This window comes from Ammospiza caudacuta, chromosome 17 (assembly GCF_027887145.1).
Source record: "Ammospiza caudacuta isolate bAmmCau1 chromosome 17, bAmmCau1.pri, whole genome shotgun sequence".
In the NCBI taxonomy this organism is placed as follows: Eukaryota; Metazoa; Chordata; class Aves; order Passeriformes; family Passerellidae; genus Ammospiza; species Ammospiza caudacuta.
The window spans coordinates 2,567,859-2,595,681 of record NC_080609.1 but is presented as its reverse complement, the minus strand read 5'-3'; the positions used below and the strand labels follow the sequence as shown (position 1 = coordinate 2,595,681).

The following is a 27,823-nucleotide window of genomic DNA, read 5'->3' as shown; positions in this document are numbered from 1 at the left end:
CTCAATGCTGGGGCTGGAACAACTGAGATTATTCAGATTAATTCAGATTAACAATGGAGATGATGGTTCCATTTCTTGTACAGCCTCAACATGGCCTGGAGATTACTCCATGTCTTGGTTCAAAACAACAATTTTTGGGCCAGCTATTTATGGAACACAATGACATTTTGGGCTGTGAGGGGCTGTGTGGCTGTGGGGAACCCCCTGAGCCCTCAGTTTCAAAGGAAATGTGTTTCATGGGAGAGGAGCCTGGGGTGATGCCTCCCATGGGATTTGGGTTTGCTGCTGGACACGCTGCCCGTGCCATGCCAACCCTGTCCAACAGTGACACCAAACCCATCACTGCCCTCGTGCTCCAGCTGCTCCCAGCTCTGTTTGCTCCTTGACAAGGGCACACCTGAGTTGTTTTTTACCATAACTTTGCTGTTGATTGTGCTTGTTTCAGCCATTTTCTTCCCCTCTTTTCTTGCTGAAACCCAAACCCATCACCACCACCTTCTCCAGTGCTTCCTCTTGGCTCTGGTTCCTGTGCCTCTCCCAGCGCTCCCAGTTTCACTCTCCCACACTTTCCTCTTCATGCTCTCCCAGAAAAATACACTGGAAATGCACCTGACTTGTGCTGACCCAGCATTTTTAACTCTGTGCTCCTGCTCCAAGACTCATTTTGATTCTATTTACAGTTTCACCCACCCCTGCTTATAAATGGTACTGTTAAGTAAAGCTGACTTATACAGTTTCACTCAACTTCTATTAAAAATATATTTTCCAAGCAAAAGTAATTTTCCCATTGGGAAAAAAAATTTCAAGGAGTTTTAAGCCCATTTTTCTAGAAGTCAAAGAAAAAGTGGACAACAAGTAAAACATGTTTATCTGCTGTCCAGCCCCATGGGGCATCAATTCTCACTTCAATTATTCTTAATTCTTCTATTCTCTCACTTAAAAAGCTAAAATCTGATTTAAAATCTGAAGTCTCACCAGCAGTTCCCCGGGAGGAGAATCCTGGGTTACCCTGGAGTGGCTCAGCTGGGTCCCAGCTCCACAAGGATCTCGAGCACACAGCCCAGGCCCTTTGCCAGGGGAATGTTTGCCCTCCACACTGTTCCACAAATTAGGCCTGGGACCCTTGGGTAGATCATGGGCCCTTATAAATCCTTCCTGAATGTGATCCCAAGTTTTAAACCACTGAAAATCCTCTGAATTGTTTTTGTTGAAGATTCCTCTGATTGGAGATGTGTTAATGAATGGGACCAGCAGCAGTGTCTGGTGCTTTGCCAGGTTTGGTGTGTGTTTTGGAGGATGGAACTGAGGAACTGAGTGTTTGGAGAGAAAGTTGGAAGCTGAGCATTGCTCCTCTTCCCTGAGGGCCTCTTGGATTTGGTTTTCATTTCTTTTACCAGCTTGTGGACAAGCCTGTGGTTTATTGCAACATCCCACCCAGTGGGAAGGACCAGGAACCCCAGCCTGGGGCAGCTGAAGGACTTTGAGTCAGAAATGTGAGCCCCAAACACACCTGTATAACCCTGAGTGTAGAAATTGTTCCCTGAGATGCAGAAATCGGGGTGGGTGAATTGCTAAAGTGCCAGGCAGGAAAATTTCCCCATTTTCCTGCAAGTTTTGTCTTGGCCTGGCTCCAGTGAGCTTTCCTGCAGCCCCTCTGAAACTGGGCAGAGAAGTGACCTTATCATGGAGCCACAGAATGCTTCAGTGGGAAGGGACCTTAAAGATCATCTCATTCCACTCCCTGTCTTGGGAATGGACCCCTTCCAACCTGCCTTTGGAGATTTCCAGGGATCCAGGGGCAGCCACAGCTTCTCTGGTCACCCTGTGCCAGTGCTTCAACTTTATCCCACTGCCATTGCCTCCAGTGCTTGTGCAATCCCTTCAGCATCGCTGATTTATCCCAGCCAAGACTCTGGCCCGTGGATCGGGGCAGGAATTGTGAGACAATGCATCAGCAGAGTCCCAAGGGATCTGGGATGGTTGTACACGGTGTTTTGGTGGTGGTTTGATGGTGTTTTGGTGGTTTTTGGTGGTGTTTTGGTGGTGTGTTGGTGGTGTTTTGGTGGTGGGATGGAAAGGTGTCTTCCTCTGACCAGGAAGGTTCTTGATGCATCAGAGGACTCAGGGTGTGATCCTGAGTGTGAGTGGCAGGAGCTGCTGGGTGAGGGGTGCCCAAAAGGTCACCCCAAGGTGGGCATGGTGCCAGGGCTCCCCTGCCCCTCAGGGAGCTGTGCCCTGGTGTGGAACAGCTCCCACTGCAGAGTGGGCACAGAGGGAGGGTTTCACAGCCCAGCATTGAATTCCTGTGCTTGTTCTGCCACAAAACCTCCTGGCCAGCCTTGAACGAGGCACCAATACCAAGAGCTGGTGATCATTGGGTCTTGGACTCTCCTGCCTTAATTTTTGTCTCTCCAGCAGATTTAGAGATGGGCCCAGGTTCCACCCCTCAGGCTTAGCCTGCTTCAGCCAAAGCCTTGGCAAGGATGTGGAGAGCCAAAAATTAAGGCAAGAGAGCCAAAAATTAAGGCAGGAGATTCCAACATCTGATGACCCCACATCTTGCTGTGCTGGAGTGTGCAAAATGATCTATCACCAGATGCATCTATGTTTGTCTAGTTGGCATTACTTATCCAAATTTTATTTTTTTAGCTAGATAATTTAATTCTTAGGAAAGTTTTGGCCACCTGAAGGTCAAATCTATTCAGGTTTTATACAGCATCTGAATGTCCTCAAGTGAAAACAATTTAAAAAAAAGAAGACAAAACGCAGGAGAACGTTTCCAATTTGTCTTTGTTTTGAAGCACTTTGCACAAGGCCATCGGGGAACCTCCAGCTGATAAAATCAGCTGTTCAAGCATGGGAACAGCAACATCCATCCAGCAGTTTGGACTCAAGGGATGGTTTGGCAAGGGGTGGCAGTGCCAGGCGTGGCCACAGTGGCTGCAGTCAGAGCTCTGCTAATGAGGGCAGGGGCCACTAATGGGGCCTGGCCAGGAGCCTGCTGAGACATGGGACAGCACGAGGAGAGCACTGATGGGGAGGCAGGCACAGGAGCTCCCTGTGACCTCAGATGTCCCCCAGAGCTGGCTGGGATGCAGGACCCGTGTCCTCCTTTGGGTCCAGGGGAGGACATTTCCCTTCTCAGGAAAGCCACCAGAGCTTTCCCCCTGCTCCTGCCAAACCCCAGGGTGGCTCTTCTGGTCCGTTCCCATCACTGGCAAACCTTGAATAATCTTATTTCATCCCCCCATCCCACAAGACAGGGGTGCTGCTGCTTCTCCAGCTGGGTGGTGGCACCAAGATAGAGATGGAGCACACAGCCTCAAGCTGCACCAAGGGAAATATAGGTTGGATATTAGGGAAAAGTTTTTTACTGATAGAGTGATAAAGTTCTGGAATGTTCTGCCCAGGGAGGTGGTGGAGTCACCATCCCTGGGTGTGTTTAACAAAGCCTGGATGTGGCACTGGGTGCCAGGGCTTAGGTGAGGTATTGGGGCTGAGTTGGACTCGATGATCTTGAAGGTGTCTCCCAACCCAGTGATTCTGTGAATTCTCTGGCTGTTCAAAGGCAAGTCAGGCTTTTGAGCTCCCAGCACACAGGGGACAGCTGAACTTGTCCTGCATTAAGAAGGAAATCCTGTGGGCTGGAAAAGATGCTAAAAGGAAAAAAATCAACATCAACCCTAAACCCCCTAAGTGCCACAGTCTGTTCCTGCTTCCAGAGCTCTGCTATGGATTTTAGGGATGGTGACTGCACACCAAACACTGCCCTCCATCCCTGCAGGGGCCGTTCCCAAGAGCACATCTCAAGGAATCCCTTTGTGCTGAGGATGAGGGGCCAGCCCTGCTCCAGCCCCGCGCCTGGAGGGGCCGCGCTGGCCCCGGCTTGCGTAAGCTTTAATCTAAAGTTGGAGATGTTTTGAGCTGATCTGTGTTAATGTTGGGAGGAATTAACATGCATACGGGGACACCACGTGATGCCCTCCGACCTCCCCTTTTTTTTTTCTTTTTTTTTTTCCCATTTTTTTCCCCCATCACTTTAACGGATTCCTGCCAAATCCGAGCGGTGGTGCCGGGCAGGGCCGGGCTGGCACCGCCGCCACGATGCCCGCGGTCTCTGTGCTTTACAAGGGAGTCATCATCATCAGCAGGTAATGGGGATGGAATTGCTCAACAGAAACAATTCCAGCCCAGGCTGTGCCCTGTGGCTTCCCCCGGAGCGGGGTTGGGATGCAGGGATGGCAGGAGGAGCCCCGGACATCGGCGCTGGTTGGGTTTTGTGCTTTGGTGGCGTTTGAGGCTGGTTGGGTTTTGTGCTTTGGTGGCATTTGAGGCTGGTTGGGTTTTGTGCTTTGGTGGCATTTTGTGCTTTGGTGGCGTTCGTGGCTGGTTGGGTTTTGTGCTTTGGTGGCATTTTGTGCTTTGGTGGCATTTGAGGCTGGTTGGGTTTTGTGCCTTGGTGGCGTTTTATGCTCGGGGCTGCCGGGCAGCCGTGCCTTGGCGTGGGGATGATGATGATGATGATGATGATAAGGGTTGATGGCAGGGATGATGATAAGAGCTGATGGTATCAAGGAGCATCTGCTCCACTGGAGCTGCAGCCGGTGGTGCCTGCCCTGATCCCGGCTCGCTCGGGGAATTTCCTCTGTGATTTACTCGAAATACCCTGAAAATCCCGAACCAGCCTGAATCCAGGGCTGCTCTGCCTCCCTGGGATGCCTTCGAGCTCCGTTTTTCAATAGCCACATGTGGCCAGTTGTTTGTTCAGTCTTCAGTGAGGTGCAAGGATGGCAAGAAGGGGCACTTTTTATCATGGAGAAAACGCCTCCAGTCCGAATCTGAGAGGTGGAAGTTACTGGCTTTGCTGGACAGCTCGATATTTTGAGTTTTATTTTGGACTCCTGGTAAGTCCCTGCAGGTTATTCTTATCCTGCATCCTGCTGGATTTGGAGCTGCCTCTTGTTTCCCACGCTGCTGTTCCTCCTCATCCATGTTCAGATCTGGGACCTGATATGGATTGGGAAACACTTTCTCTCTTGGCACTCAGATGCTGGGGAGTGCTTTGGTGCCTCCTCAGCCCTGGTTTCCACCTGGCACATCTGGGTTGGGGTTTCAGATCAGAGCTCATCCATCCTGAGGAGCCCAAGGAGAAGTGCTGGTGGTCCCAGGTTTGGTGTCTGGCATCTGTGGTTGGGCAGGGTGGTTTTGGGGTCATTCATCTGGGAGCTTGCCTAAGGTGTTTAGGGGGAGGCTGTGGTTTTAGGGGAATCTCAGGTGTGTGATGCTCTTCCATTTGCTCTGGCTTGTGATGAGAAGCTCCCACCAGACCAGGCATGACTGGGAGCAGTTCTTACATCCCATTTTCCAGACCCTCTGCCTGCATTAAAAGCCTTGAGAGTGGATTGTGCCTGTGTGTGTTCATTCCAGGCTGTGTTTGTGAAGTGCTTTACTCCAGAGCAGGGCTCCCAGCTCTGATCTCATTTCCCAGGAGCTGCACAGCTGTGCAGCCCCGATAATCTGGGGTAATGAAGCACAGACAGGTCCAGCAGATTTGCTGGGTGGGGAGGATGATGCTCAGCCCTGCACATATTCTCTCATTTATCTGGGCACAGCTTGGGGGGGCTGGCTGGGGGCTGTTTTGCCCCTGTGGGTGCAGTGGTGGGGCTGTGCCTCAGCCTGGGTGTGTGCTGGGCTGGGAGGGACAATGTGCCCCAGGGTGTGCTGGCTGGGCACCTGTGCCCCTGTCCTTTATGGCCCATGACACAAAACTGCTCCTCTTGTCTCCCCCAGGACACTCATGGGACCGTACGGGATGGACCGAGCCGTGCACTGCTTCGACTTCTACGAGTGTGCAAACGGGCTGGGTGAGTACCAGGGACTGGGGGAGTACCAGGGATGGGCTGTGCCTCAGACAGCCTCTAGCCCCAGAGCCTGGGTCAGGATGTGCCTCCCTGTGTGCAGGCTGGTGTCCCACTGCATCTTGTGCCTTGTACCTGCCTGCATTGAGCACCTTCTGCACCTTTTGCAGCTGTGGCACTAAAAGAATGTCAAAATCCCAACTAATTCCATGGTAATGGTGAGCAGCCAATGCAGGAGCCCAGGCCCACAGCCCCTTCCCTCAGCTGGATGAGCAGGAGTGGCCTTTCAGAATGTTTTGGATTAAATCAATTAAAATGCTAAATAAATAGAAAAGCAGAAGCCCCAGCACTCCCCTGCCCCTCTGCAGACTTTTCCCCTGGAAAACCATCCCAGTGGGGGATGGAAGGTGCTTCCTGAAGCACTCCTGAGGGCTGGGTGCATGAGCTGCCTTTGGAAAGTTTGGCCCACGGGGAAGGGAATGAGCACAGGGTGAGTCAGTTGTCCTCCCGGAGCACTCTGAACTTCAAAGCATGGGAGAGGAGGGAAAGGAGGAGGTCACATCCATCAGAACATGACAGAGTCCCAGGTTCATGACACCCAGCCCAGAGGGATCCAGCAGAGCCTTTCTCTGACCTCTCTGTATCCAGTGGTGCTCTGCCGTGGGCTTTATAAAAATCTGTTATCCTGCATCAGCATTTCACAGTCTCTCCCTTAATCCTTGATTGTGAGTGCAGCCCACCCTCCACAGAGCAGCTGGGGACCCTTGGTGAGACCTCTGAATGACCATTTGGGACAACTCCTGAGGAGTCACCAGAGAAACAAGTTCAGATTTCCTGAGACCCGAGATTAATTATGGATTCATTATTGGCTGTTTCCAGCTCTGGCAGGGACAGCTCTGCTGACTCTTCCCACATTCATGCGGTTCATGGGAGCTCAGAGAAATTACTTTATTTGGTGAATATGATATTTTAATCTGCAGAGGTGGATTTGGTTGGGTTGATGGGATTTCAGCTGCTGGCTTAGATTAGCTCATTGAAGGAGGAGGCCCAGAAAAGCCTGATGGGGCCATCACTGACCTCTGGGAGAGGTGACAGACGTGGCAGCCCTTTGTGAGCCGCTTCCTCGGGTTCCAGCTCCTCTCCTTTCCCCCAGTCTGGGCCTGAGGGTCTCTGCAGGGTCCAGCAGAACCTACAAAGCAAATTGTGATGTGCTGGAGGAAGCTACAATGATGTGCAATAATGTGGATTTCCTAAAGCCATCAGCTGCTGGCTTCAGCCTCTCCTGTGGGGCTTGGAGCACTCAGGACAGGCAATCATCCTGCAGAAATCATGGAATGGTTTGGGTGGGAAGGGACCTCAAAGTCTCATCTCACTGCACCCCCTGCCATGGCAGGGACACCTCCCACTGTCCCAGGCTGCTCCCAGCCCTGCCCAGCCTGGCCTTGGGCACTGCCAGGGATCCAGGGGCAGCCACAGCTGCTCTGGGCACCCTGTGCCAGGGCCTGCCCACCCTCACAGGGAACAATTCCTCATTCCCAATATCCCATCCATCCCTGCCTTCTGGCAGCTTAGTCTTCCCTCTCTGATGAGTGCTGCTTACAGAATCCCTGTGTGTGCCAGAGGTGTCAGAGTGGGTTTATTTGGGAAAAGAAAGTGCCTTCATGAGTTTCTCAAACTGAATGCAGGGTTATCCCAGCAGTTTCTCAGATGTTATACCAGCATTTTCCCAGGTAGGATGAGGTGTTATTCCAGCAGTTTCTCAGGTGGGATGCAAGGATTTCTCAGCAGTTTTTCAGGTAGGATGAGATGTTACTCCAGCAGTTTCTCAGGTGGGATGCAGGGTTTTCCCAGCAGTTTCCCAGATGGATGCAGGGCTATCCCAGCAGTTTCTCATGTGGGATGCAGGGTTATCCCAGCAGTTCCCAGGTAGGCTGAGGGTTATCCCAGCAGTTCCCAGATGGATGCAGGGTTATCCCAGCAGTTCCCAGATGAATGCAGGGCTATCCCAGGTGGAATGCAGGGTTATCCCAGCAGTTTCTCAGGTGGGATGAGGTGTTATCCCAGCAGTTCCCAGGTGGGATGCAGGGTTATCCCAGCAGTTCCCAGGCAGGATGAGGTGTTATCCCAGCAGTTCCCAGGTGGGATGCAGGGTTATTCCAGCAGTTCCCAGGCAGGATGAGGTGTTATCCCAGCAGTTCCTTGGGAGCAGCAGCAGTGCTGGCTGCCAGGTCAGCGTTTGGCCGCGGGTCTGTTGCTCTGTGGCTTCAGGTGCAAACCCACAAGTGAACCTCAGCAGAAGTTCAAAGGGGTTACCTGGCAGCTCCTCTCACCTGAACCTCGAATTAAGGAATAGCCATCAAAGGGAAGTGCTGATTAAGGAGCATTTCTCAGAAACACTGAGATCTCATTATCTTGACCTTCATCTGCTTAGGACAGGGCAGGGAGTGATTCACCTCCAATCTGTCCCTTCCTCCAGACAGAAAAAGCTGGCGGGGGCTGCAAGATCAACAGAGGGATTAAGGGAAATGTAATTGAACATTGCCAGCTTAGGCAGGGAGCAGGCTGCCCCTCTGTGTGCCCAGCCTGGCAGGCACTGGGGTCAGGATGATCCCAGTTGGACTAAACAACCAGCTTAGCCAGGACACCCCCTGACCTGTGTGGATCCAGGAGCAGGTGAGATTATAGCCTGAGAACTGTGACTCTGGCATTAGTGGGAGTGGGATTAGAGGCACCAGAGGAGCTTGAGGGTCTTGGGGAAATTTATAGGATTGTTAAGAGCCTAAACAAAGCACAGACTTGGTCAGTCTTACCTCTAAGTCCATCTGGAGTTTTCCTGGCAAACTTTGTTCTGCAAAAGAGAAAAAAACCAGGGACATGGACATCAGCTCCAGGACCTTTGCCAGAAAGGAAAGATTAAATAGAGGGATCCAAAATAGGCTAGATTATCTGGCCCTAAGTATGACTTAATAAGCATTATACTGGGACTTTGATGCTGTGATAATTAAAGAGCCGTTATTTACCTACACTGGGTCCCAAATAGAAATCTGATTGAAGTAAATGTTTATAAAATATGTAAAAAAATATCATCCCAGGAATGCTGCCACCACAGTCCTGGATGGTCCAGGTTTGCTGCCATCCATCAGCTGCTGTCCCCTGGAGTGATCTGAGCCCTGGAAAGGCTGAGCCCTCCCTCCTCCTCCTCTTCCTCCTATTCCTCCTCCTCCTCCCTGCCCCACTGGGACTCTCCAGTGGATTTGGGGAGCAGGACTGGCACCCAGAGCAGCTTCTTGGTGAGGTGATGGGTGTGAGCAGTGGGCAGAGCTCAGCAGCCTCCAGCTGCTTTCTCAACAAGAGAGTTAAAACTGAGGGATTTTTCCTCCCACACCCAAGTTTGAGTGTGTCTGGAGCAATACTGTGAGTAATCAGTGATTTTAATAACAAGATCGGATTTTCTCCTGACATCGTTGGGGATAAAGGAGGATTTGGGATACCTCAGCTATATTAAGGCATTATTACAATTGATTTGCAGACACAAAAGGGAAATGAGTCATTATTGATTTGATACCAGCACACACTGGGCTGCTGGGGGATGCTGTGGCTGGGCCTCTGCAAGGTGCAGATTTCTATATTATTTGTCTGATGTGCTTCATCATTCCTAATTCCTTTGTGGTAGGAGTGAAGAAAGATGTGGGATGTGTTCCTCAGTCATGTCCAGCCTTGGGCTGGACTTCAGGCTCTGCTCCATCCAGGAAACTGATGGACTTTGCCTCTGCAGACCCCTAATGTTTTCCCAGGCCCATCCCTGGGGTGCCCCTGTTCCCTGGGGTGTCTGCACAGCCCAGCCGAGATCCCCTGGCTCCACAGGGAGCACAGGAATGTACTGCTCAGCATCCCTGGCCATGGGCAGGTTTTATCTTTCATGGCAGCAACATCTCCTCCCTACTTTTGTGCCCAGTGCTTGACCTGACCCACAGCTTGGTGAGGCTCGTGCTGCTTATAGATACTTTTATGGAACAATATTTCAAATTTGAGTGAAGTTCTTTTACAAATCACTATAAATTATAAAATATTATAAATATAAATTATAATAGATAATAATATAATATATTGTATAATTTATAATATATAAAATAATATATAATGTATATTATATATAATATAGATATATATTACATATTATATCTTATATATAAATAAAATAAATAGAAAATATTATACAAAATATAGAAAAATATATAAATAAATTATAAAATAATATATATTAATATATAATATATAATATATAATATAATATTATATTTTATATTTTATATTTTATATTTTATACTATAAATTAGAAAATATCAGTGCCCATTCCTGACGTGTTCTGCTGTGAGTTCCCTGTGAGTTCCAGCAGTAACAACAATTCCAGCTCCTCACAAGGGCCTGCTTAATGTGTTAAGCCTAGGGAATAAACTCCAGCATTCAGACAGGGCTGGGATTTGGAGCTTGGGAAAAGCAGCAATTGGTGCATATAGAAATGTAAATGTATTTATGGGAAATTGTTATAATTTAGTTATTATCTAATCTAATCTGAAGGTGACTTGAGACACAAAGGCTTTCCCTGGAGGCAGATGAAAGCTGTGAGGGGCCTGAGAGCAGAGCTTGGGTTACCAGAGGAAGGGAAGCAGGGATGGGAATGATGCCGTGCCCTGAGAAATCCCCACCCAGGATCCCCCTCTACCTTAGTTTTTAGGGTTCCCAGGTTTTAGGGCAGCAGCTGGGCCTTGTCCCTACAGCCCAGGACTGTGCAGGGCTCAGAGTTGGGGCAGGGCTGGCCTGGGCCTGGCTCGGTGGCACTGCCTGTCCCCACCCTGTCCCCCTCAGCCAAACGCCCGACCCATGGCTCTGGGCACAGATTTGTTAATTAAAGCCAGGCTTTTTAATCCTTCTGTCCACAGCCTGGATCTTCCAAGTAGGACTTAATGAGCCCTGGATAAATAAATAAGTCTCTTGGACCTTTTCCTGCCAGCCAGCTCAGGGTGGGCACAGGGACAGGCCCTGTGGCTCTGAGGGGGCTCTGAGGGGGATCTGAGGGGGCTCTGAGTGGGCTCTGAGGTGGCTCTGAGGGGCTCTGAGGTGGCTCTGAGGGGCTCTGAGGTGGCTCTGAGGTGGCTCTGAGGGGCTCTGAGGGGGCTCTGAGGGGCTCTGAGGGGCTCTGAGGTGGCTCTGAGGTGGCTCTGAGGGGGCTCTGAGGGGCTCTGAGGGGGCTCTGAGGTGGCTCTGAGGGGCTCTGAGGTGGCTCTGAGGTGGCTCTGAGGGGCTCTGAGGTGGCTCTGAGGGGGCTCTGAGGGGCTCTGAGGTGGCTCTGAGGGGCTCTGAGGTGGCTCTGAGTGGGCTCTGAGGGGACTCTGAGGGGACTCTGAGGAGCAGGACCCCGTGCCAAGGTGCTGCAGGGCACCCAGGGGTGTCACACATGGAGATGGGGTCACCCCCCTGCTCCTGCCCCAGCTGCTGCCCCAGGCCCAGCTCTGACACTCCTGGGGTGGCTCTGCCATCGTGTCAGGGCTGAGGAGCTGCTGGAGCTGCCAGGGAGCAGAGATGTCCCCAACCTCTGGGGGGTGTCCAGGTGTGACCAGGGAAGGAATCTCCAGTGGGAAACGCCACCAGGAATGATTTATTTGATCTGCAGCAGGAGCAGATCCTTTCCCATCAGGGATGAACTTGGAGCTGCTGGAGAGAGTCCAGGGGAGCCCATGGAGATCCCCAAGGATGGAGCCAGGCTGGCAGAGCTGGGGATGCTCACCTGGAGAGGAGAAGGCTCCAGGGACACCTCAGAGCCCCTGCCAGGGCCTGAAGGGGCTCCAGGAGAGCTGCAGAGGGACTGGGGACAAGGGATGGAGGGACAGGACACAGGGAATGGCTCCCACTGCCAGAGGGCAGGGATGGATGGGATATTGGGAATGAGGGTGGGCAGGCCCTGGCACAGGGTGCCCAGAGCAGCTGTGGCTGCCCCTGGATCCCTGGTAGTGCCCAAGGCCAGGCTGGGCAGGGCTGGGAGCAGCCTGGGATGGTGGAATGCCCATTGGAATGGCACTGGATGGGCTTTCAGGTCCCTTCCAACCCAAACCATTCCATGATTCCATGAATTTAGGGTTGGGGCTGCACCCCTCAGGCATGGCCTGTGCCAGCTCTGGTTCTCCTGCCTTTGTGCCACGGGCTGTGCTCTTCCTGCAGGCATCAAGGTCATCGGTGGCATCAAGGAGCTCGCTGGAGAAGAATATGGAGTTTATGTCAAGAGGATCCTTCCAGGGGGTGTTGCTTATGCAGATGGTGAGTGGAACACAGGGCAGGGTGCCATGAGGTCTGAGAACAGCCCAGACTGAGGGCATTTATTCCACACATTTGTGTAATCCCTTCTTAGATATTTTGGGTGCTTGCTTGGAGATTTTCCAGTGGTTGAGGGGTATTTTTTTAGTGTGGCAGCAGCCTTGGACTGGCTCCTCAGCATCTGTTCTATTGCTTTGTGTGTGTAGAGCCTGACCCATCTCTGCCACACAAGAATTTTCCTGTCCCTTCCCACCTCTCTGTGGCCCCAAAATGAGCAGAGATCCTTTAGCAAACTCAGCTCTGCTCTGATTCACTGATTTCATTCTGAATATGTTCAACTAAGTAGCTATTAGGGGTCTGCATAGCTCCCCTTTTACAACTTCAGCTAAAAGCTATCTTTTTTTTCCCCAGCTGACATCATTTTTCATCCAATAAAGGAAAATAAATCCAGAACAGGTGGAAATGCCTCTCATGGTTTTCTACCTGACCTCGAACTGAACTGCTTGACCTCAAAGTGAATTAAGCAAAAGCTTTATTGCAGTTTTCAGCATTTACTTTTGCAACTTCCTAGAGCAGAGGAAGTGCTGAGACCTTGGCACGGGCTGTTCTGGGAGGTTGCAGAAATTCATTTATGGACATCTGGAAAAACAGGTTGGACGAGCATCTCAGGAACAGCCCATGCATTTTTCATCCTGTCTCTGGGCACAGGGGGAATGGCCAGCCTCTCCCAGTCCCTTCCAGCTGTATTTTCCACAGTTTCTATCCATTAGTTTTCTTTTCTAGGCCGCCTGCAGCCAGGGGACCAGATCCTGGAGGTCAATGGAGAGTCCCTAATTGGGGTTACCAGTGAAAGGTACCATGGCCAAATGGAAATGTCCCATTCCTGTTGCTTTTGTGGGATTCTGTGAAGTGGCTCAGGCTGTGGGTTTTGTGGGGGACACCAGGGCATCATCCTGGGTGCTGTTCCCAAGAGCCAGCTTGGAGATGATCAGACAGAAAGATTCAGTATAAAAATAAACCAGAGAGCCCAAATTGTATCAGAGCTGCTCAGACATCTCCCCAAAAGCTGGGTTTGAAACAGCTCCTGTCACCTCCACTCCATCTGCTGCAGCTCCCAGCACGTCCTGCAGCTCCCAGCACAGGAGATGAGCTGAGCCTGAGCCTGACAGTGCATCTCCAGCTCCTTCTGGAGCCACGACCCAGCCCCTCAGCTCCCACCAGAAGAATCATTCACAGCTCCACAGGAACACCAGCATTTTGGGGCTCTCCTTTGCCATGAAACATTGTGCTGTCCTATTGCCTGCCCTGCATTCCTGCACCAGAGGCTGGATGGGGAGCAGAATGAGGAGCCAAAGCCCCAGAGCTGCTGGGCCTGGTGCTGTCCATGAGAAATCTCTGTGGCTGTGGGAGGCTGTGCCTGCTCCCACAGCTGCCCTGGCTGCCAGGGGTACGTGAATTTTGTCCCAGAAATGGCTGTCCCTGGGATGGAAGCCTCCCCAGGCTGGGAATTACAGAATCCTGGAATGGTGTGGGTTCAGAAGGATCTTAAAGAGCACCTCGTTCCAGCCCCTGCCATGGGCTGTGCAGGGGGATTTGCTCTGGTGTCTGCTGGGTTTTGCTGTCAGGGACTTCTCACTTCCTGCAGAAGTGGGAAACCAGGGTATTGCTGGGCTGCCCTCAGCCTCGCTGCCAGGGCAGGGAATGGGGCATGCAGCCAAAGCTCAGCTGCTGGCAGGGCTTGCCCAGGGCAGGGGGCTGTGCCAGCTGTGGGGTGAGCAGGGTGAGGCCAGGGGAGCTGGGACTGACCTGTCCCTGTGTTCCAGGGCCGTGGACATCCTGAGGACGGCGTCGGCCACCAGCCACATGCGGCTCCTGATCGCCCGCGATGACGACGCCAGGTCAGGGGACACGGGGAGGGACCTTGGGGCACTCCTGGCACCACAGCTGGACAGTCTTGGGGCAAATGGGGCTCAAATCCCACAGGGAAGGTGGCCAGGGGTCCTTGGTCACTGTGCAGTGGTGGGAATTCAGTGGAGCTGTAGTGGAAGGAAGCAAAGCTTCCCTCGGTGGCTCCCAGCTCCAGCCCTGCCTGGGTGAGGTCCCCATGTCTGTGGGACATTCCAGCACTGAGCAGATTCCCACAGGTCCTTCTCCAGCTAGAGCCAGGGCTGCTCCAGACTTGGCTGCAGGGTGGCACAGCTCCCTCATCTCTGCTCTGTGGTGTTTCAGCACATCCTGCACAGAACTCTGGATGTAGGGACAGCAGGATCTTCCCTTTCCTTTCTGGGAACACGGGGAAGGATTTTTCTGCTCTCCACTTTTTTTTCCCCACTTAGTTTTGTCTTTTATTGATGCCCTGCTATCTTTTAAGTCTGTCCTTGAGCATGGGTGAGCATCTGGCATGTATCAGACACATTGAGTTAAGGTCTTCCTTTCCCAGAGCTTTCCTCCTTCTCAGGGAGGATGAGAAGTTTCTCCCTAAACCTGTCCCTTTGTTGCTCCCTGGAAAACCTTGCTGTCTCAGAGGGTTTGGCAGGAGAAGGGAAGAGCTCAGTCTTGTCTTGACTGGGTTAAAGCTGTGTGGGACAATGATGAGAGAGGGCAGAGCTGTGGGACCCCAGGCATGGGTTAGTGGAGTCTTTGCTGATATCCCACAGGAGATCTGGCACAGTGTGCTGGCACAGCCTCTCCCTTGACAGGAGCAGGGGCAGCTGAGGTGCTGAGGAAGCAGAATAATGAGGGTGGGATGTGGCAGAGGGAGGCTGTGGGCAGGCTGTGCTCTGCCTCAGGTCAGTCCCTGCTGAGCACACCTGGATCCCGTTAGTGTGGAGATGATGGATGATTAATGATGGCTGCATTCCTTATCCATCAGCTGCTGTGCAGCCTTCCTGCCTTGGCACAGCAGTGAGAGTGCCCTAATGACAGGCGTGAGACCAATTCTGACACAGCCATACACTGCTGGGAGAATTATTTGCTATTAATGACAGGCTGCTTTTAGCCACCCTCTTCCAGGGGAAATGCCATCTCCTGTTATTACACTGAGTGCAAGTCCTTCAGCAGCTCTGAGGAGGTGCTGGGTGAAGCCAGTAGGTCAGCAGGGATGCTCTGCTCCAGTGGGGATGCTCAGGATGCAGCTGTGAGTCACAGCAGTCCCCTTGGTGGGGCAGAGTGCCAGGGGGCATCTCACACTCTCCCAGCAGGAGAGATGGGATCCCTGTGCTCTGACACACTCGATTTCTCAGCCCCCAGGTGAGGTTTTCTGCCTCCACGGTGCTCTGTTCCCAGATGTTCGGCAGCTCCAGCATCCCCAATTGCAGCAGATGTTCCTGCAGCGCTCCTGGGCCGGGCGTGGCCCCGGCTCCCCCCCCCCACCCCCGAGCACTGCGGGGAGCTGGGGCAGGGCAATGGAACTTCAAGCGATTTATTTGGCCTCGTTCACTGTTTGTTATCTGTTAAATCTGCAAAAGGTTAGCCAGAGGCAGAGGGGAGAAGTAATCAGTTTATTTTTTCCTTTTCCCAAAAGATTTGCAGAGATTTCACTTACATAATCACCTCGCAAACTGTTTAATACACGAATACATATCTCCAGGATTAAGAGCTGGGGGAACACGGGGAAGGATTTTTCCACTCTCCACTTTTTTTTTTCTCACTTAGTTCTGCCTTTCATTGATGCCCTGCTATCTTTTAAGTCTGTCCTTGAGCAGGGTGATCGATGGAAAGGGGGGTGATGCCCGGGGAGGTGCTATGCCATGAGCTCTGGGCACCTTCTCCCCTTCCCCCTGCCCAGCAAAGCATCCCATGAGACCTGAAAGCTGAGGAGGACACAGGGCAGAGAAAATTCAGTTTATTTTCAGATCCTTCCTCACCCAGAGCTCTCAAAGGAGAAGGGAACATCATGGCTCTGGGTTTGGATCCAACCCTCCTGCCAATTTTCCCAATGACTCAGCTGAGTAGCATTTTGTTGTGGTTGCCCTTGGGTGAATTTGAGTCATAAACGCTATTATTTGTCTCTGGAGTTAATTATAGGCCCAAATTACCTGTGCTTTTCATGGAACTCAGTCTCTGGCATGTATCAGATGCATGTTTGGGGCCTGTCGCATCAGCTGGGCTGCAGAGAGCAGCAGTAATGCCAGGGCTTGAAGCAGAGGATTCAGATTTGGAGCTGGACTCACCAGGTTTAGGTGATGCTTAAATCTGATTTTCGTCTGTGCTCACCTTCATCTAATGAGGATAATTTTATTGCATAGTCATAATTATTGTTTATTCATTCTCAGCCTGAAAGTCACAATAGTTCCTTGTTTCTCTGCCTTGCACAGATATGGGCCTGGTCTGTCAGGTTTATCACTGGGAGGAGCCAGGTTGTGCTGCACCTCTGGGTCCTGGCAGGATGAAATATTAAATTAATTGTGTTCCCACATGAGATGCATCCCCAGCATGCCAGGAGCAGGGGCTGGTGGGGTAGCAGGGCTCACACAGCCAGCAGGAAGGAAAGGCTGCTCCTCTGTGAGTGCCCTGCAGTGTGGAGCAGGGTCAGACTCACAGCATCTCTGAGGGTGGAAAGGATCTTTGAGCCCAACCTCTGACTGCTCTCCCAGCTCAGAGTGCCATGTCCAGCTGTTCCTTGGACACCTCCAGGGGTGGGGACATCCCCACTGCCATGGGCAGCCCCTTCTAAGGCCTGACCACTCTTTCCATGAAGAAATTCCTCCTGGTGTCCAACCTGCCCCCCCATGGCACAGCTTGGGGCCATTTCCCCTTGTCCTGTCCCTGTTCCCTGGGAGCACAGCCCAACCCTTACCTGGCTGTCCCCTCCTGTCAGGAGCTGTGCAGAGCCACAAGGTCCCCCCCTGAGCCTCCTTTTCTCCAGGCTGAGCCCCTTCCCAGCTCCCTCAGCCCCTCCTGCTGGTCCAGCCCCTCCCCAGCTCTGTTCCCCTCTCTCTGGACCCCTCCAGCCCCTCAGTGTCTGCCTTGTGAGGGGCCCAGAACTGCCCCCAGGCCCAGGTACAGAATCAGCTCCCAGGTCACTGTGCCCACCCTGTTTCTCCCAGCAGAGGGGCTGTGACAGGAGCTGGTGCCTGGTGTAGATGCAGGATGGTCCCTCCTGCCCTGCCAGCCCTGCCTGTGACAGTGACAGCGCAGCCCATGGCTCTGCTGTGCTGAGCATTCAGTGCTAAGCTGGCAGGGAGGGCTGGGGCTGGCTGCAGCAAGCCTGGGTGTGCCAGGGACAAGGGCTGGGCTTTGGGACAAGTTGCCAACCTCTCCCAGAGCTGTGAGCTGCACCTGGGCCTGGCACTGCTTCCATCCCACCACAGAGAGGGAAGACATTGAATGGTTTGGGTTGGAGGGTGTCTCAAATCTCATCCCATCCCACCCCTGCCATGGCAGGGACACCTCCCACTGTCCCAGGCTGCTCCCAGCCCTGCCCAGCCTGGCCTTGGGCACTACCAGGGATCCAGGGGCAGCCACAGCTGCTCTGGGCACCCTGTGCCAGGGCCTGCCCACCCTCACAGGGAACAATTCCTCATTCCCAATATCCCATCCATCCCTGCCCTCTGGCAGTGGGAGCCATTCCCTGTGTCCTGTCCCTCCATCCCTTGTCCCCAGCCCCTCTGCAGCTCTCCTGGAGCCCCTTCAGGCCCTGGCAGGGGCTCTGAGGTGTCCCTGGAGCTTCTCCTCTCCAGGTGAGCATCCCCAGCTCTGCCAGCCTGGCTCCAGAGGGGCTCCAGCCCTTGGGTTGTCTCCATGGGCTCCCCTGGACTCTCTCCAGCAGCTCCAGGTCCCGCTGCTGTTGGCCCCAGGGCTGAGCCAGCTCTGCGGGTGGGGTCTCACCTGAGGGGCAGAATCCCCCCCTCCTGCTGCCCATAGCAGGGCTCAGCCCAGCACAGGGGGCTCTCTGGGTGCTCCCAGCCAGGGCAGGTCCAGCTCTCACCCCCCAACAGCCCAAATCCTTCCCCAGGGCTGCTTTTGGTTCCTTCTCTACCCATCCTGGACTGGGGCTTGGAACTGCCCTGACCCAGGCACTTGGCCTTGTTGTGCTTTATGAGTTTTGCACAGGTTGTGCTTTATGAGTTTTGCTTTATGAGTTTTGAGGGTTCCCCCTCTCCAGGCTGCCCAGGTCCCTCTGGATGCCCCATCCCTCCCCTGCAGGGTGTGACCTCCCCACAGAGCTGGGTGTCAGCTCCAGGCTGGCTGGGGGTGCCCTCATTCCAGTGCAGCTGTGTGAGAAAACCTGCCTTTGTGACGCTTTTGGAGTGCTCTGGGTTCATGGCTCCCACTCACCTGCAGGTTTGTTTTTTGTTTTTTTTTGTTTTTTTTTTTTTTGAGACAAACCAGTAATTTCTGATGTCACAGGCTCCACTTTCTCTCCCAGCTGTGGGGCAGAGCTGAGGTTTCCAGACGCTGTGTAACCTTTGATGTAGGATTCACCCTTTGTTCTTCCAGGAACAAAAGGGCAGCACAAAGAGGCATTATGAGATAAAATAACAATTTTCTGTGGGGAGATTGACCCCCTGCTGCTTAATCTGCAGCAAAGTCATCCTGGAGCTGGCTGATGCTGCAGACCCCCCATCCCACCCTGGGGCTGGCTGAGGCTCTGCAGGGCCAAGCTCCATTGCAAGCATCCCTCAGACCTCAAATGTTTGCATTCTAATGAAAAAAAAACTGGAGAAGGGCTTGTTAAAATGAACTTTCCACCTCATACAACGCCACGGTTGTTGTTTTTTAATCAAGCTGGGCATTTTAGTCCTGCAGGCACCTGACAATTCACAATGTTTTAGTAAGGGTCAAATTTTAAATATTAAAGACATCTTCTGAAGCTTCTTGGTGTCTGAAAGCACAAAGCAAGGCCTGCTGGCATTCCTTCAGTGTGCTCCTTCATTAATCTGCAATGTTTGGGCATTGTCTGCCCTGTCCAGCTCCTCCAAACACAGCACTGAGCACAAAATTAATTCCCATGAGACTGGCACCAGAAAGTGCTTTACTTTCTGCTGGGATAAATAAATGTGTGCCTCAAGTTAGTCATGTGTTTGTGTCCCTGGTGGAACTGGGGCTGGCAGGAGTGACCAACAAAGCAGGAGCTGGGACGGTGGCATTTGGTCACATTGTCCCTGGGCTGGACCCAGCCTCACAGCTCATTCAGGCTCCTGAGAAAATAATGATAAACCTCCTTTGTGGATGAATTTCAGGACACAAAATAAACAACAACAAGGAGTGCTGAGCCCGTGCATGTGCTCACTTATGACAGAGTTTGGCAGCACGGGTTGGTGACGGGCTTTGCAGGGTCACAGAGCTGCTGCACCAGTTGCATTTGCATTGACTAAGAGTATTTCAGCCATTGTTTGGCGTTTATAGCCTCCTCTGTGCTCTGCTGGATTATTATCTGAGGAAAATGGAACAATAGATGACCACAGAAATACCCAGCCCAAAACAAAGCCTGAGTGCTGGTGGCTTGGTAACCACTGGGAATAATGTGTGAGATTGCAGCGCGTTGGACCTGCCCCTGCAGGGGTCAGGGAGGGTAAGGCCATGGCTGTGTGAGCTGCCAGTGAAACTGGTATGAATCAGCTGCAAAAACACAGAGGCTGTGCTGGGAAACTGGAATAATTCTGCTGAGATCCACCCGAGGCTCAGCTCAGGGATCAGCAAAGCAGGGGCTGCCTTGTCCTTGTGCTTCCCCAGAGCTTGTGGAAGCGTTTAGGTTGGAAAACCCTCTGAGACCCTCGAGTCCAACCCTTAACCCACCACTGCCAAGGCCACTGTTAAACCATGTCCTCAAGTGTCACATCCACATGGTTTTTGAACGCTTCTAGAGGTTCCACCACTTCCCTGGGCAGCCTGTTCCAGTGCCTGACATCCTTTCAGTGGAGAAATTTTCCTAATAATTCACTTATTTTGGTGCCTTACATTATGAAACTGCCTTCTCCTCATGCACAGTAAGTGCAGATCACACAGGGCTGGCCCCACACAGCTGTCCCTTGATGGGCCACTGTTGAAGTGAGGGGGAGAACGACCATCCTATAATGCATCGAACTCCAACTTTATTGATCGATCCGTCACCTTAAATAATAGTGTTAACGAACTTCATGCATATTCCAAAATACAGCTTTATGATAGGCTAACAGAGAAAACTCTAACCACTCCTTTTGTTTTACAATACCGTAGATTGTTTACATCAAACAAAATCAGTGTTCTCACTGTGATACGAATGGTTCCCAAAACTTCCATAACTGTTCCCAGGGTGCCATCTTTTCCCAGAGAGGATGTTACCTTTGTTATGGGAAGACTGCCTGAGAACTTTATTGCTTATACAAGGATGCCTGAGAGAGACTAATTGTTTATAGAAGTCAGGCTGGAAGCTGCTTTGAAACTGCTTCACAGCTACCTGTTACTTTTCTCTCAGCTGCATGGCTTCGTGGCCTTTTTCCTCAAGCCATGCCTGAACTAAACTCCCGACAGGCCACCAAAAATGCCTGCCACTGTCTGAGGGGTAGATCCAATAAGGAATTCCAGTGCTTGGAGAATGGCTTTGATCATCCTCTTGTCCTCCCTACTGTTTTATCACCACCATGACTGGGAGGTCACAGCATCTTCTGGGTGTCCTGATGGCATCTTGGCTGTTCCTGGGAAGTTTGTGCCCAAGAGGTGAAAGCCAAAAATGCTCTGTGGGGTCGTGGGGTTTCTGAAAAAAGTCATGGTCTTTTTTAAAGGTCATGGGTTTGGTTGATAAAGACAATAGTATGGATGCAAATATTGGGATTCACCAAGGCATGTCACTGAGCATTGTGTGACACTTGGGTTTTAAATTAGCATTAAATGGAATGAATAAGGCATGAATTTGATGGCAATATTAGATAAGGCATGCGCTGGTCTTTGAAGTTTGTTAATGAGCTGGTTGTGACTGGGAAGATGTAAATTACTGAGAGCACTTCCAGCAGGAACCTGAGGAGCTGATGATTCATTCATCATTTAATATTGTTGACTCTAATCTAGCCAATAACACCCCACATCTGTCCTGGTGAGGAACGCAGATGACGCAGCGTCTGCGAGTGTGTCACTGCAGTCTCCTCGCTCAGGGAACTTTGCTGTGGCTGGCTTCCTACAGGTTCACCTCTGGAGCTTGTCTGACTGGCAAGCCTGAGAGGGAGCCACTCATAACCAGGCTTTTCCTGGGGCTATGGCATCAGGAAGGCTCCTTCCCATGGGGATTCCCTCCTGCCTTCAAAGACGACATCTAATGGTGTTGCTGTGGCCACTGAAACAACATTTGCAGGGTCTGTCCCACTGCCTGGATGCTTATTAACTGGCATGTGTAAGAAATTAGTCATCCTTGAGGATCTCTCTGCCAAAAGGTCAGATCCTGCAGGTGAGGTTGGGTTATGAAGGGAGAGAACACCCCCCAGTGCAGGGGGACAACATGAGAGCAGTGTGGCAGGGTTGGATCAGAAGGCTGCTGAACATGAGCACGATGGAGATGTGATTCCTTTCCATGCCTCCTCATCTGAAAGGATGTGAGGGGCTCACAGCAACTCAATGAAAGCTTACAGAAATGAGGCAGGAGCTGGTAGATGAGGACAATGGTGGTTCTTAATGGAGAGGTCATGAAGAAAATCACCTGTGGTGTACAGGGACTTCCAGCTCATCAAGGGCTCAACACACGGTGGTCAAACTCAACCTGGAACAAATCGTCTCGTGCCTGGGCATGGAGATCACTTTCCAGGGGATTTTGGGGATGAGATTACATGCAGGTCTTTGTTGAGGTGTCATGCTCCAAGGGTACAGCTTGTGATGTTTGTGGAGAGCATCATCATGGATGGGTTAGGAAAGTGGGCTGATGCTTCTGCAGGTGCCTCAAAAGCCATCTCCCTCTTTACTCCAGCAAGAGCTACAGGATCTGCCTTCTGTCCAGAAAAAGAGGAGCAAAACCAGAGAATAACCTGTATTTAACTGTCCTAGAAGGAGCCACAAATAGGCCGAGAATTTTTGGGTTTTGTTTGCACAGTTACAGCTCCTTCTGGCAGGGTTTCATTTGTGTGGTGTGTTTGCAAAACTTTTGAGCCTTATAGATGGGGGTGAAAACATTTCCAGGAGGGTCCATGAGGAGGGGTGCAAGGCAGAATGCAAGGCAGGGCTCCAATGTTCATCTGCCCACTCTCAGGAATGACAGCTCTCAGCACAGAGCCTGTCCATAGAATCATGGGATCATAAAGATTGGAAAAGACCTTTAAGGATACATCCCTTCCTAGCTCCTCTTGTCCTGAACACACTCCAGGGCAGGGAAGGAGCACTCTGGAGCTCTAGCCCATCACAGGAGAGCTGCACTGCCATGAGATTGATTATAGACCTGAAGCCTTGCACAAGCTCTTGAAAGCAGGGTCTTCCCAGGAGGAAGCTTTGTCTGCTCCCACAGCTGGAGAGCACCAGCCCTGCAGCCTTGGTACCCAGTCCCTGCCATCAGGGGCTCTCTGGCCATACAATCATGTGGGGGGAGCTCTGAGCAGCAGCTGACTGCACCATGGTTTTGTTTGCAGGAGAGAGTTCTCTGAGCTGCTGGAGAAGTTTGGCTCCCAGAGCAACACGGGCTCGGCGCGGAGCTCGCCGGTCCTGCACAGCGGCAGTGAGTAGCTCTGCAGGGAACTGAAATCTCCTCTCTCTGCAGAGAGAGTTTCCTTCATCCCAGTGTCATTCTGAAGGAGCTGTGGTTGCATTTGAGGAGGTGTTGGGGTGGAGGTTTGAAGAAGGCTTGTCCTTATTGCAGACCCTTGGTGCATGCCAAGAGCATGGCCAGTGCTGCCACGGGGTGATCAAGGGAGGCTTGAATTGGATCATAACCACTCCCCTGATCCCCAGATTCTGCCTAACTCATGTGCTGGGCAGGTGACTCCATCAGTAAAGGCAGCTGCACATTTTTGCTCTGTATTTCAAGGCATTTCAGCAATAATTCATTTAAAGATCATTATTTTTCATTTGCTAATGAGAAATGTTTAAAGAGATGCAACAAGGTTGCCCTAAGCATGGTGCCAGCACAAAAAGCCATGTGTGCCTGGGGAAGAAAGCTTTCCCTACAGCTTGACATCTCACCAGAGAGCTGCTGGCCCTTCCCCTATGGCAGAGGTGTGTGGGGTTGGCAGTCCCACGTTGGAAGAGTGTAGGAGGATAGAACATAAAGTAAATAAAGATAGTAACGTAAGTAAATAAAGGTAGTATAGAAAGTAATCTTACCCCCCTAAAGAGTTGCAGCTGAGCCAATTATTAAGGATTAGGAGCAGGCCTGATATTAACAGCCACACCTGTGGCCAATCAGAAGAGTGTTATAAAAGAGTAGATTGGTTGGCTGAGGAGGAACTGGAGTCAATTGGCCACCGTGAGGGCAAGGAAGAGTCAGTGCATAGAGGAGATGCCAACAAGAAACATCAAGGACGTACGAAACTCTAGTGATATGGAACCCTTGCAATGTAATGACAATAGAACTCTTGCACTATAATGACTACAGAACTGTGCCGATGTTTCCTCTCCTTCAGCCCTATCCTGGTGTCTTTAGCCACCATGTGGCTTTCCCCAGAAATCCAGGAGTATCCCAATGTCTTTAACCACCATGTGGCTTTCCCCAGAAATCCAGGGGTGCAGCACCATCTCTCAGCAGCAGAGCAGGGGGAGGGTGATGCTGGGGTGTCTGAGTGCCCTGCTCTGACTGTGCCTTTGTTGTTCAGGTCGGTACCTGGAGAGCACCTCGTCGGGCTCGTCGTCGCGCTCGCAGAGCCCGCTGCTGCTGAGCCCGGCCACCTCGCACGGCCCCTTCCTGGGCAGCCTGGCGCACGCTCCTCACGCACAGTACGTACACATCCTCCCAACCTGGGCAGCAGGGCACCACCAAATGTCAGAGGATACACCCACTAAAGAAATCCAGGGCTTGTTGAACAGTTTTGTTCATCCTTATGACCTCTCTACTCTTCTATCGCCGGAACGGTTCAGGGGCCACAGCATCTTCTGGATGTGGTGGTGGCATCTTGGCTGTTCCTGGGAGGTTTGTTCCAATGGGGATGAAAAGGTTCCCAGTTGAGACAATCCATATGTCTACACCATGCAGCAGCTCCTCTTCTCTGGGGGTACCAGTCATCCGTTTTTCTGAGTCTGGATTGAAGGCACTTGAGACAGTAATTCAAGTGTTTATTATTTCTTATTAGTAAAATAGTCTCACTGCTGTGAGTTCGGCAGCTTTTCATTAGAAGGCACAAAATGGCCAACAATCTCTTGTTACAAGGTCTTTTTAAGACTAAACTATCCAATTTAGAACTGACACCTAGATTATTTTCTCTTTTAACCCAAAAGAGCTGCAATGGGGACTTTTCTGCCCAATTACAAAATGCCACCCAAACCCAGGAAGAAGAAGCATGAAGAAGAAACCCAGGATGACACCCTGTGCCTCCATCTTGCTTCCATCCACAAGATATTAAAAATCCCAAAACCTAAATTTCTCACCAAGTGACACACCTACACTACACTCTATAATCTATTTCACACTTTTGTGGATTCTAGTTTATCTTGAAGTCTGGGAAACTTTCTCCATGAATGAGGGTCAAAGTCAGTGCTGCCCTGGGGGTCAGGGCACCCCAGAGCAGACAGAGAAATATTCCTGGTTCTCTGGGTTTCCACACTCTTCCTCCCATGTGAAACCCAGGGAGAGGCCATGGTTTGCAGCCAGGTGAGAGGGCCCTGCACATCACCTTGTAAACCACGAGCAGAGTGTTCCTGCAAGGCTGGTGCTGCTTTCAGGACCTGTTTTTGGAGCTTGTGTCCTATTGCCATGCTCCTGGCACTTTGACCCCATGCTCCAAGAGCACCAGCACCTCTGCATGCAAACATCCCTGATTCCCTTTGCTTTGGGGTCATCATCCTGCAGCCACCTCATCCTTTGGTGGCCAGAGCATCTCCCAGAGTGTGTTTCCATGGGGCCATGTGCCCTGGCACACTCTGCAGGGTCAGAGGCTGGGACAGGCTGAGCTGGTTTTCTGCACTCCCGTCTCCAGGGCCCTTCTCCAGAGGGACAGCTTGGAGGCTGTTCACAGTCATGGAATGGGGACCATTTGTCCCCAGGGCTCCCAGCTCCCATCCTTTGCCAGCACAAACAAGCCAAGACACTGGTAAAGAGAATCAGCCCTCACTGCAGAACCAGTAAATCCTCTTGCTAAATACCAGCTTATTAGGGATTTGCAGAGGACAAATATTTGGCACCAGAGGTTTGAGCTGCTTGCGTGGAGTGAGAGACCCAAACAGAGGAGACACCAGATCATCTACTTGGCAGCTGCTTTGTTCAAGCCATCCTCACTGTGCTGTTAATTCCCTCCAGGGTGAGGTATAGAATCCAGAATGGGTTGGGTGGGATGGAACCTTAGAGATCATCTCATTCCAACCCCCACACTGGGCAGGAAAATGGGCATTGAGGGGCCTGTCTTGGTGACCTCCTTGCCATGCTGTGCCATGTTCTGCTTGTCTCCATGCAGCTGCCAGGCCCCACAGGTCCCCCCCCTGGAATCACAGACCAATGCTTTCACCTGAGCATTGGTGGTCAGCTGTGAGATGTAATTTGGGCCGTGGGTCTTTTCATGCATGTGGCTGCCACCCCTTCTGCTCACCACAGGTTGTCCCCAGGCTGTGACTTCTCGTTGTGGCATCACTTGAGGTCCTGTCCCTCCACTGAGCAATGGGAGCTAGATGCAATGTAATCTCACCACAGTCAGTGTCTGAGATTCTGGGTTGAACAGAACATTTTAATGCTGTATTTCATTACTTCATTTCCCTAAGATTGTTCACCTTACAGCAATGTTTTTTTCATAAGACTATGGCCCATCCACTCCTTCCCCTGGGGTGTGTGACCACAGGGCTGGCATTGCTTGGGAACCTGTGCTGGTGTCACTGTGGGGCGTGGGATGCTCAGCTGCTGTTGTGTCTGAAGTTGTAACACAAGGAGCCAGTGCAGGCTCTTTGGGCAGGGGCTGCTGTGGAAGTAAACTGAAAAGCAAAAAGCCAGCTGCACCCACCAGCTGCACCCATCCCATTTAGAGGAAAAGGCTTGTTGATCCTTCTGCACCACCAAATCCTTCCCCAACCCCCCCGTTGCAATGCTGCCCATGGGAGCTCAGTGAAATCTCTGCTCCTGTTTGCTGCTCCTTTCCATCCTCAACTGGACAAGCCACCTGCCACAGCAGCAGCTCACAGTGTGGTGGGTGTTGCTGTAAAGGATGCCCATTTCTTAGGGCATCTTGCATGATTTTGGGTCCAAATCCTGGTTAAGACACACCCAGCTGTGTATTCTGAGCTTCACTTTGATGTTTCCTTAGAACTGCTTGATAGCTGATCCATCTGTAAATTGCTGTCTGGTGATTTAGTTGGGTTCAAGCAACAACATGTTGATCATTTGTGTGGTTTTGGCTATAAAACCAGGAATGCCAAGTATATTCTGGTTAAATCTTTAGTTTCTTCTCTAAACAAGTATTCCCCTATTGGAGATTAGGGGAAGCAGTCACTTTAATAACACTGAACAATGTCTGCCCGAGAACAGGAGGCCTCACTTCCCCTTTCCAACGGTGGGTGGAAGAAAGGATGCAAATAAAAGGCTGGGAGAAGGCAGAAGGATCACACATGGAAATAAATCCAGGCAGTTTGTTCAGTGGTATGAGAAGATAACCCAGATCACCTTGAGTCACCTGCTGACTTCTCTCCCTTGCAGCTACTCCATTGACTCAGGAATCCAGAGCATCTCTGTAGCAAACTCCTCTGGCTTGGGGCTGACAATCAGTGGTGGATCCAACAGGCCTGATGGGCCCATGATTTATGTCCAAGAGCTTTTGCCAGATGGGGACTGTTACAAAGTAAGTGTGGAGACCCTCAGGATCTCTGCCATGGGCACCTTTCCTACAGGCTGTGGCTGTTCTGAAGCAGTTTTTCTAGGAGTAGATGGATAATTGCATGGACTAATGAGGATCTGTGTTGCAGGAGAAGGCTTTGGGCAGAGATGTCCCTTCTCAATGCTGTGTCTTTCTCCCTGCTTGTTTAGGACGGTCGGCTCCGACCTGGAGACCAACTCATTGCCATCAACAGAGATTCTCTGGTGGGCAGCACACATGAGGAGGCCAGAAAAATAATTGAAAAAGCCAAATTCAGGTAGGTATAGAAAGTATTTCCTGTCATCATCAGGTGCTGCTGAGTCTTAGGCAGAACACTTCATACCAAGGTTTGGCTTCAAGGGCACTATTAGCCTTAAGGTGGTCACATCAGGAAATCTTGAAGGCATGGATCATCCTGAAGTGTAATCCAGACCTTCTTGATGTTCTGGGCCTCATGAGTATCTCCTATCACTGCTTTGAAACAGAACTGAAGTTAAAGAAGGGGAAAAAAGGAGACTCAGGAGAGATCTTATGGATATATACAAGAGGGTGGAGCCAGGTGGGGATTGGGCTTTTTTCCCAATTAACAAATGACAGGACAAGAGGAAACAGCCTCGAGTAGTGACAGGGGATGTTTAGATTGGATATTAGGAAAAACTTCTTTCATGGAAAGAGTTGTAAAGTCCTTGGCACAGGCTGCCCAGGGCAGTGGTGGAATCAGCTAGAGGTGTTCAAAAGCCATGGAGATGTGGCACTTTGGGACATGGGTCAGTGGTA

The 27,823-nt window shown here is 51.4% G+C and overlaps 1 protein-coding gene across 1 annotated transcript in view; it reads left to right on the top strand.

Moving 5' to 3' along the window:
• The window catches only part of LOC131565386 (syntaxin-binding protein 4-like), a 48,364-nt gene that overhangs the window by 4,948 nt on the left and 15,593 nt on the right, over positions 1 to 27,823 (top strand). Inside the window, exons 2-9 of the mRNA XM_058816246.1 lie at positions 5,791 to 5,864; positions 12,075 to 12,170; positions 12,951 to 13,020; positions 13,991 to 14,065; positions 22,694 to 22,779; positions 23,873 to 23,993; positions 26,890 to 27,031; positions 27,217 to 27,323. Coding sequence (XP_058672229.1) covers positions 5,791 to 5,864; positions 12,075 to 12,170; positions 12,951 to 13,020; positions 13,991 to 14,065; positions 22,694 to 22,779; positions 23,873 to 23,993; positions 26,890 to 27,031; positions 27,217 to 27,323 — 771 coding nt within the window. The remainder of the gene's footprint in view (positions 1 to 5,790; positions 5,865 to 12,074; positions 12,171 to 12,950; positions 13,021 to 13,990; positions 14,066 to 22,693; positions 22,780 to 23,872; positions 23,994 to 26,889; positions 27,032 to 27,216; positions 27,324 to 27,823) is intronic.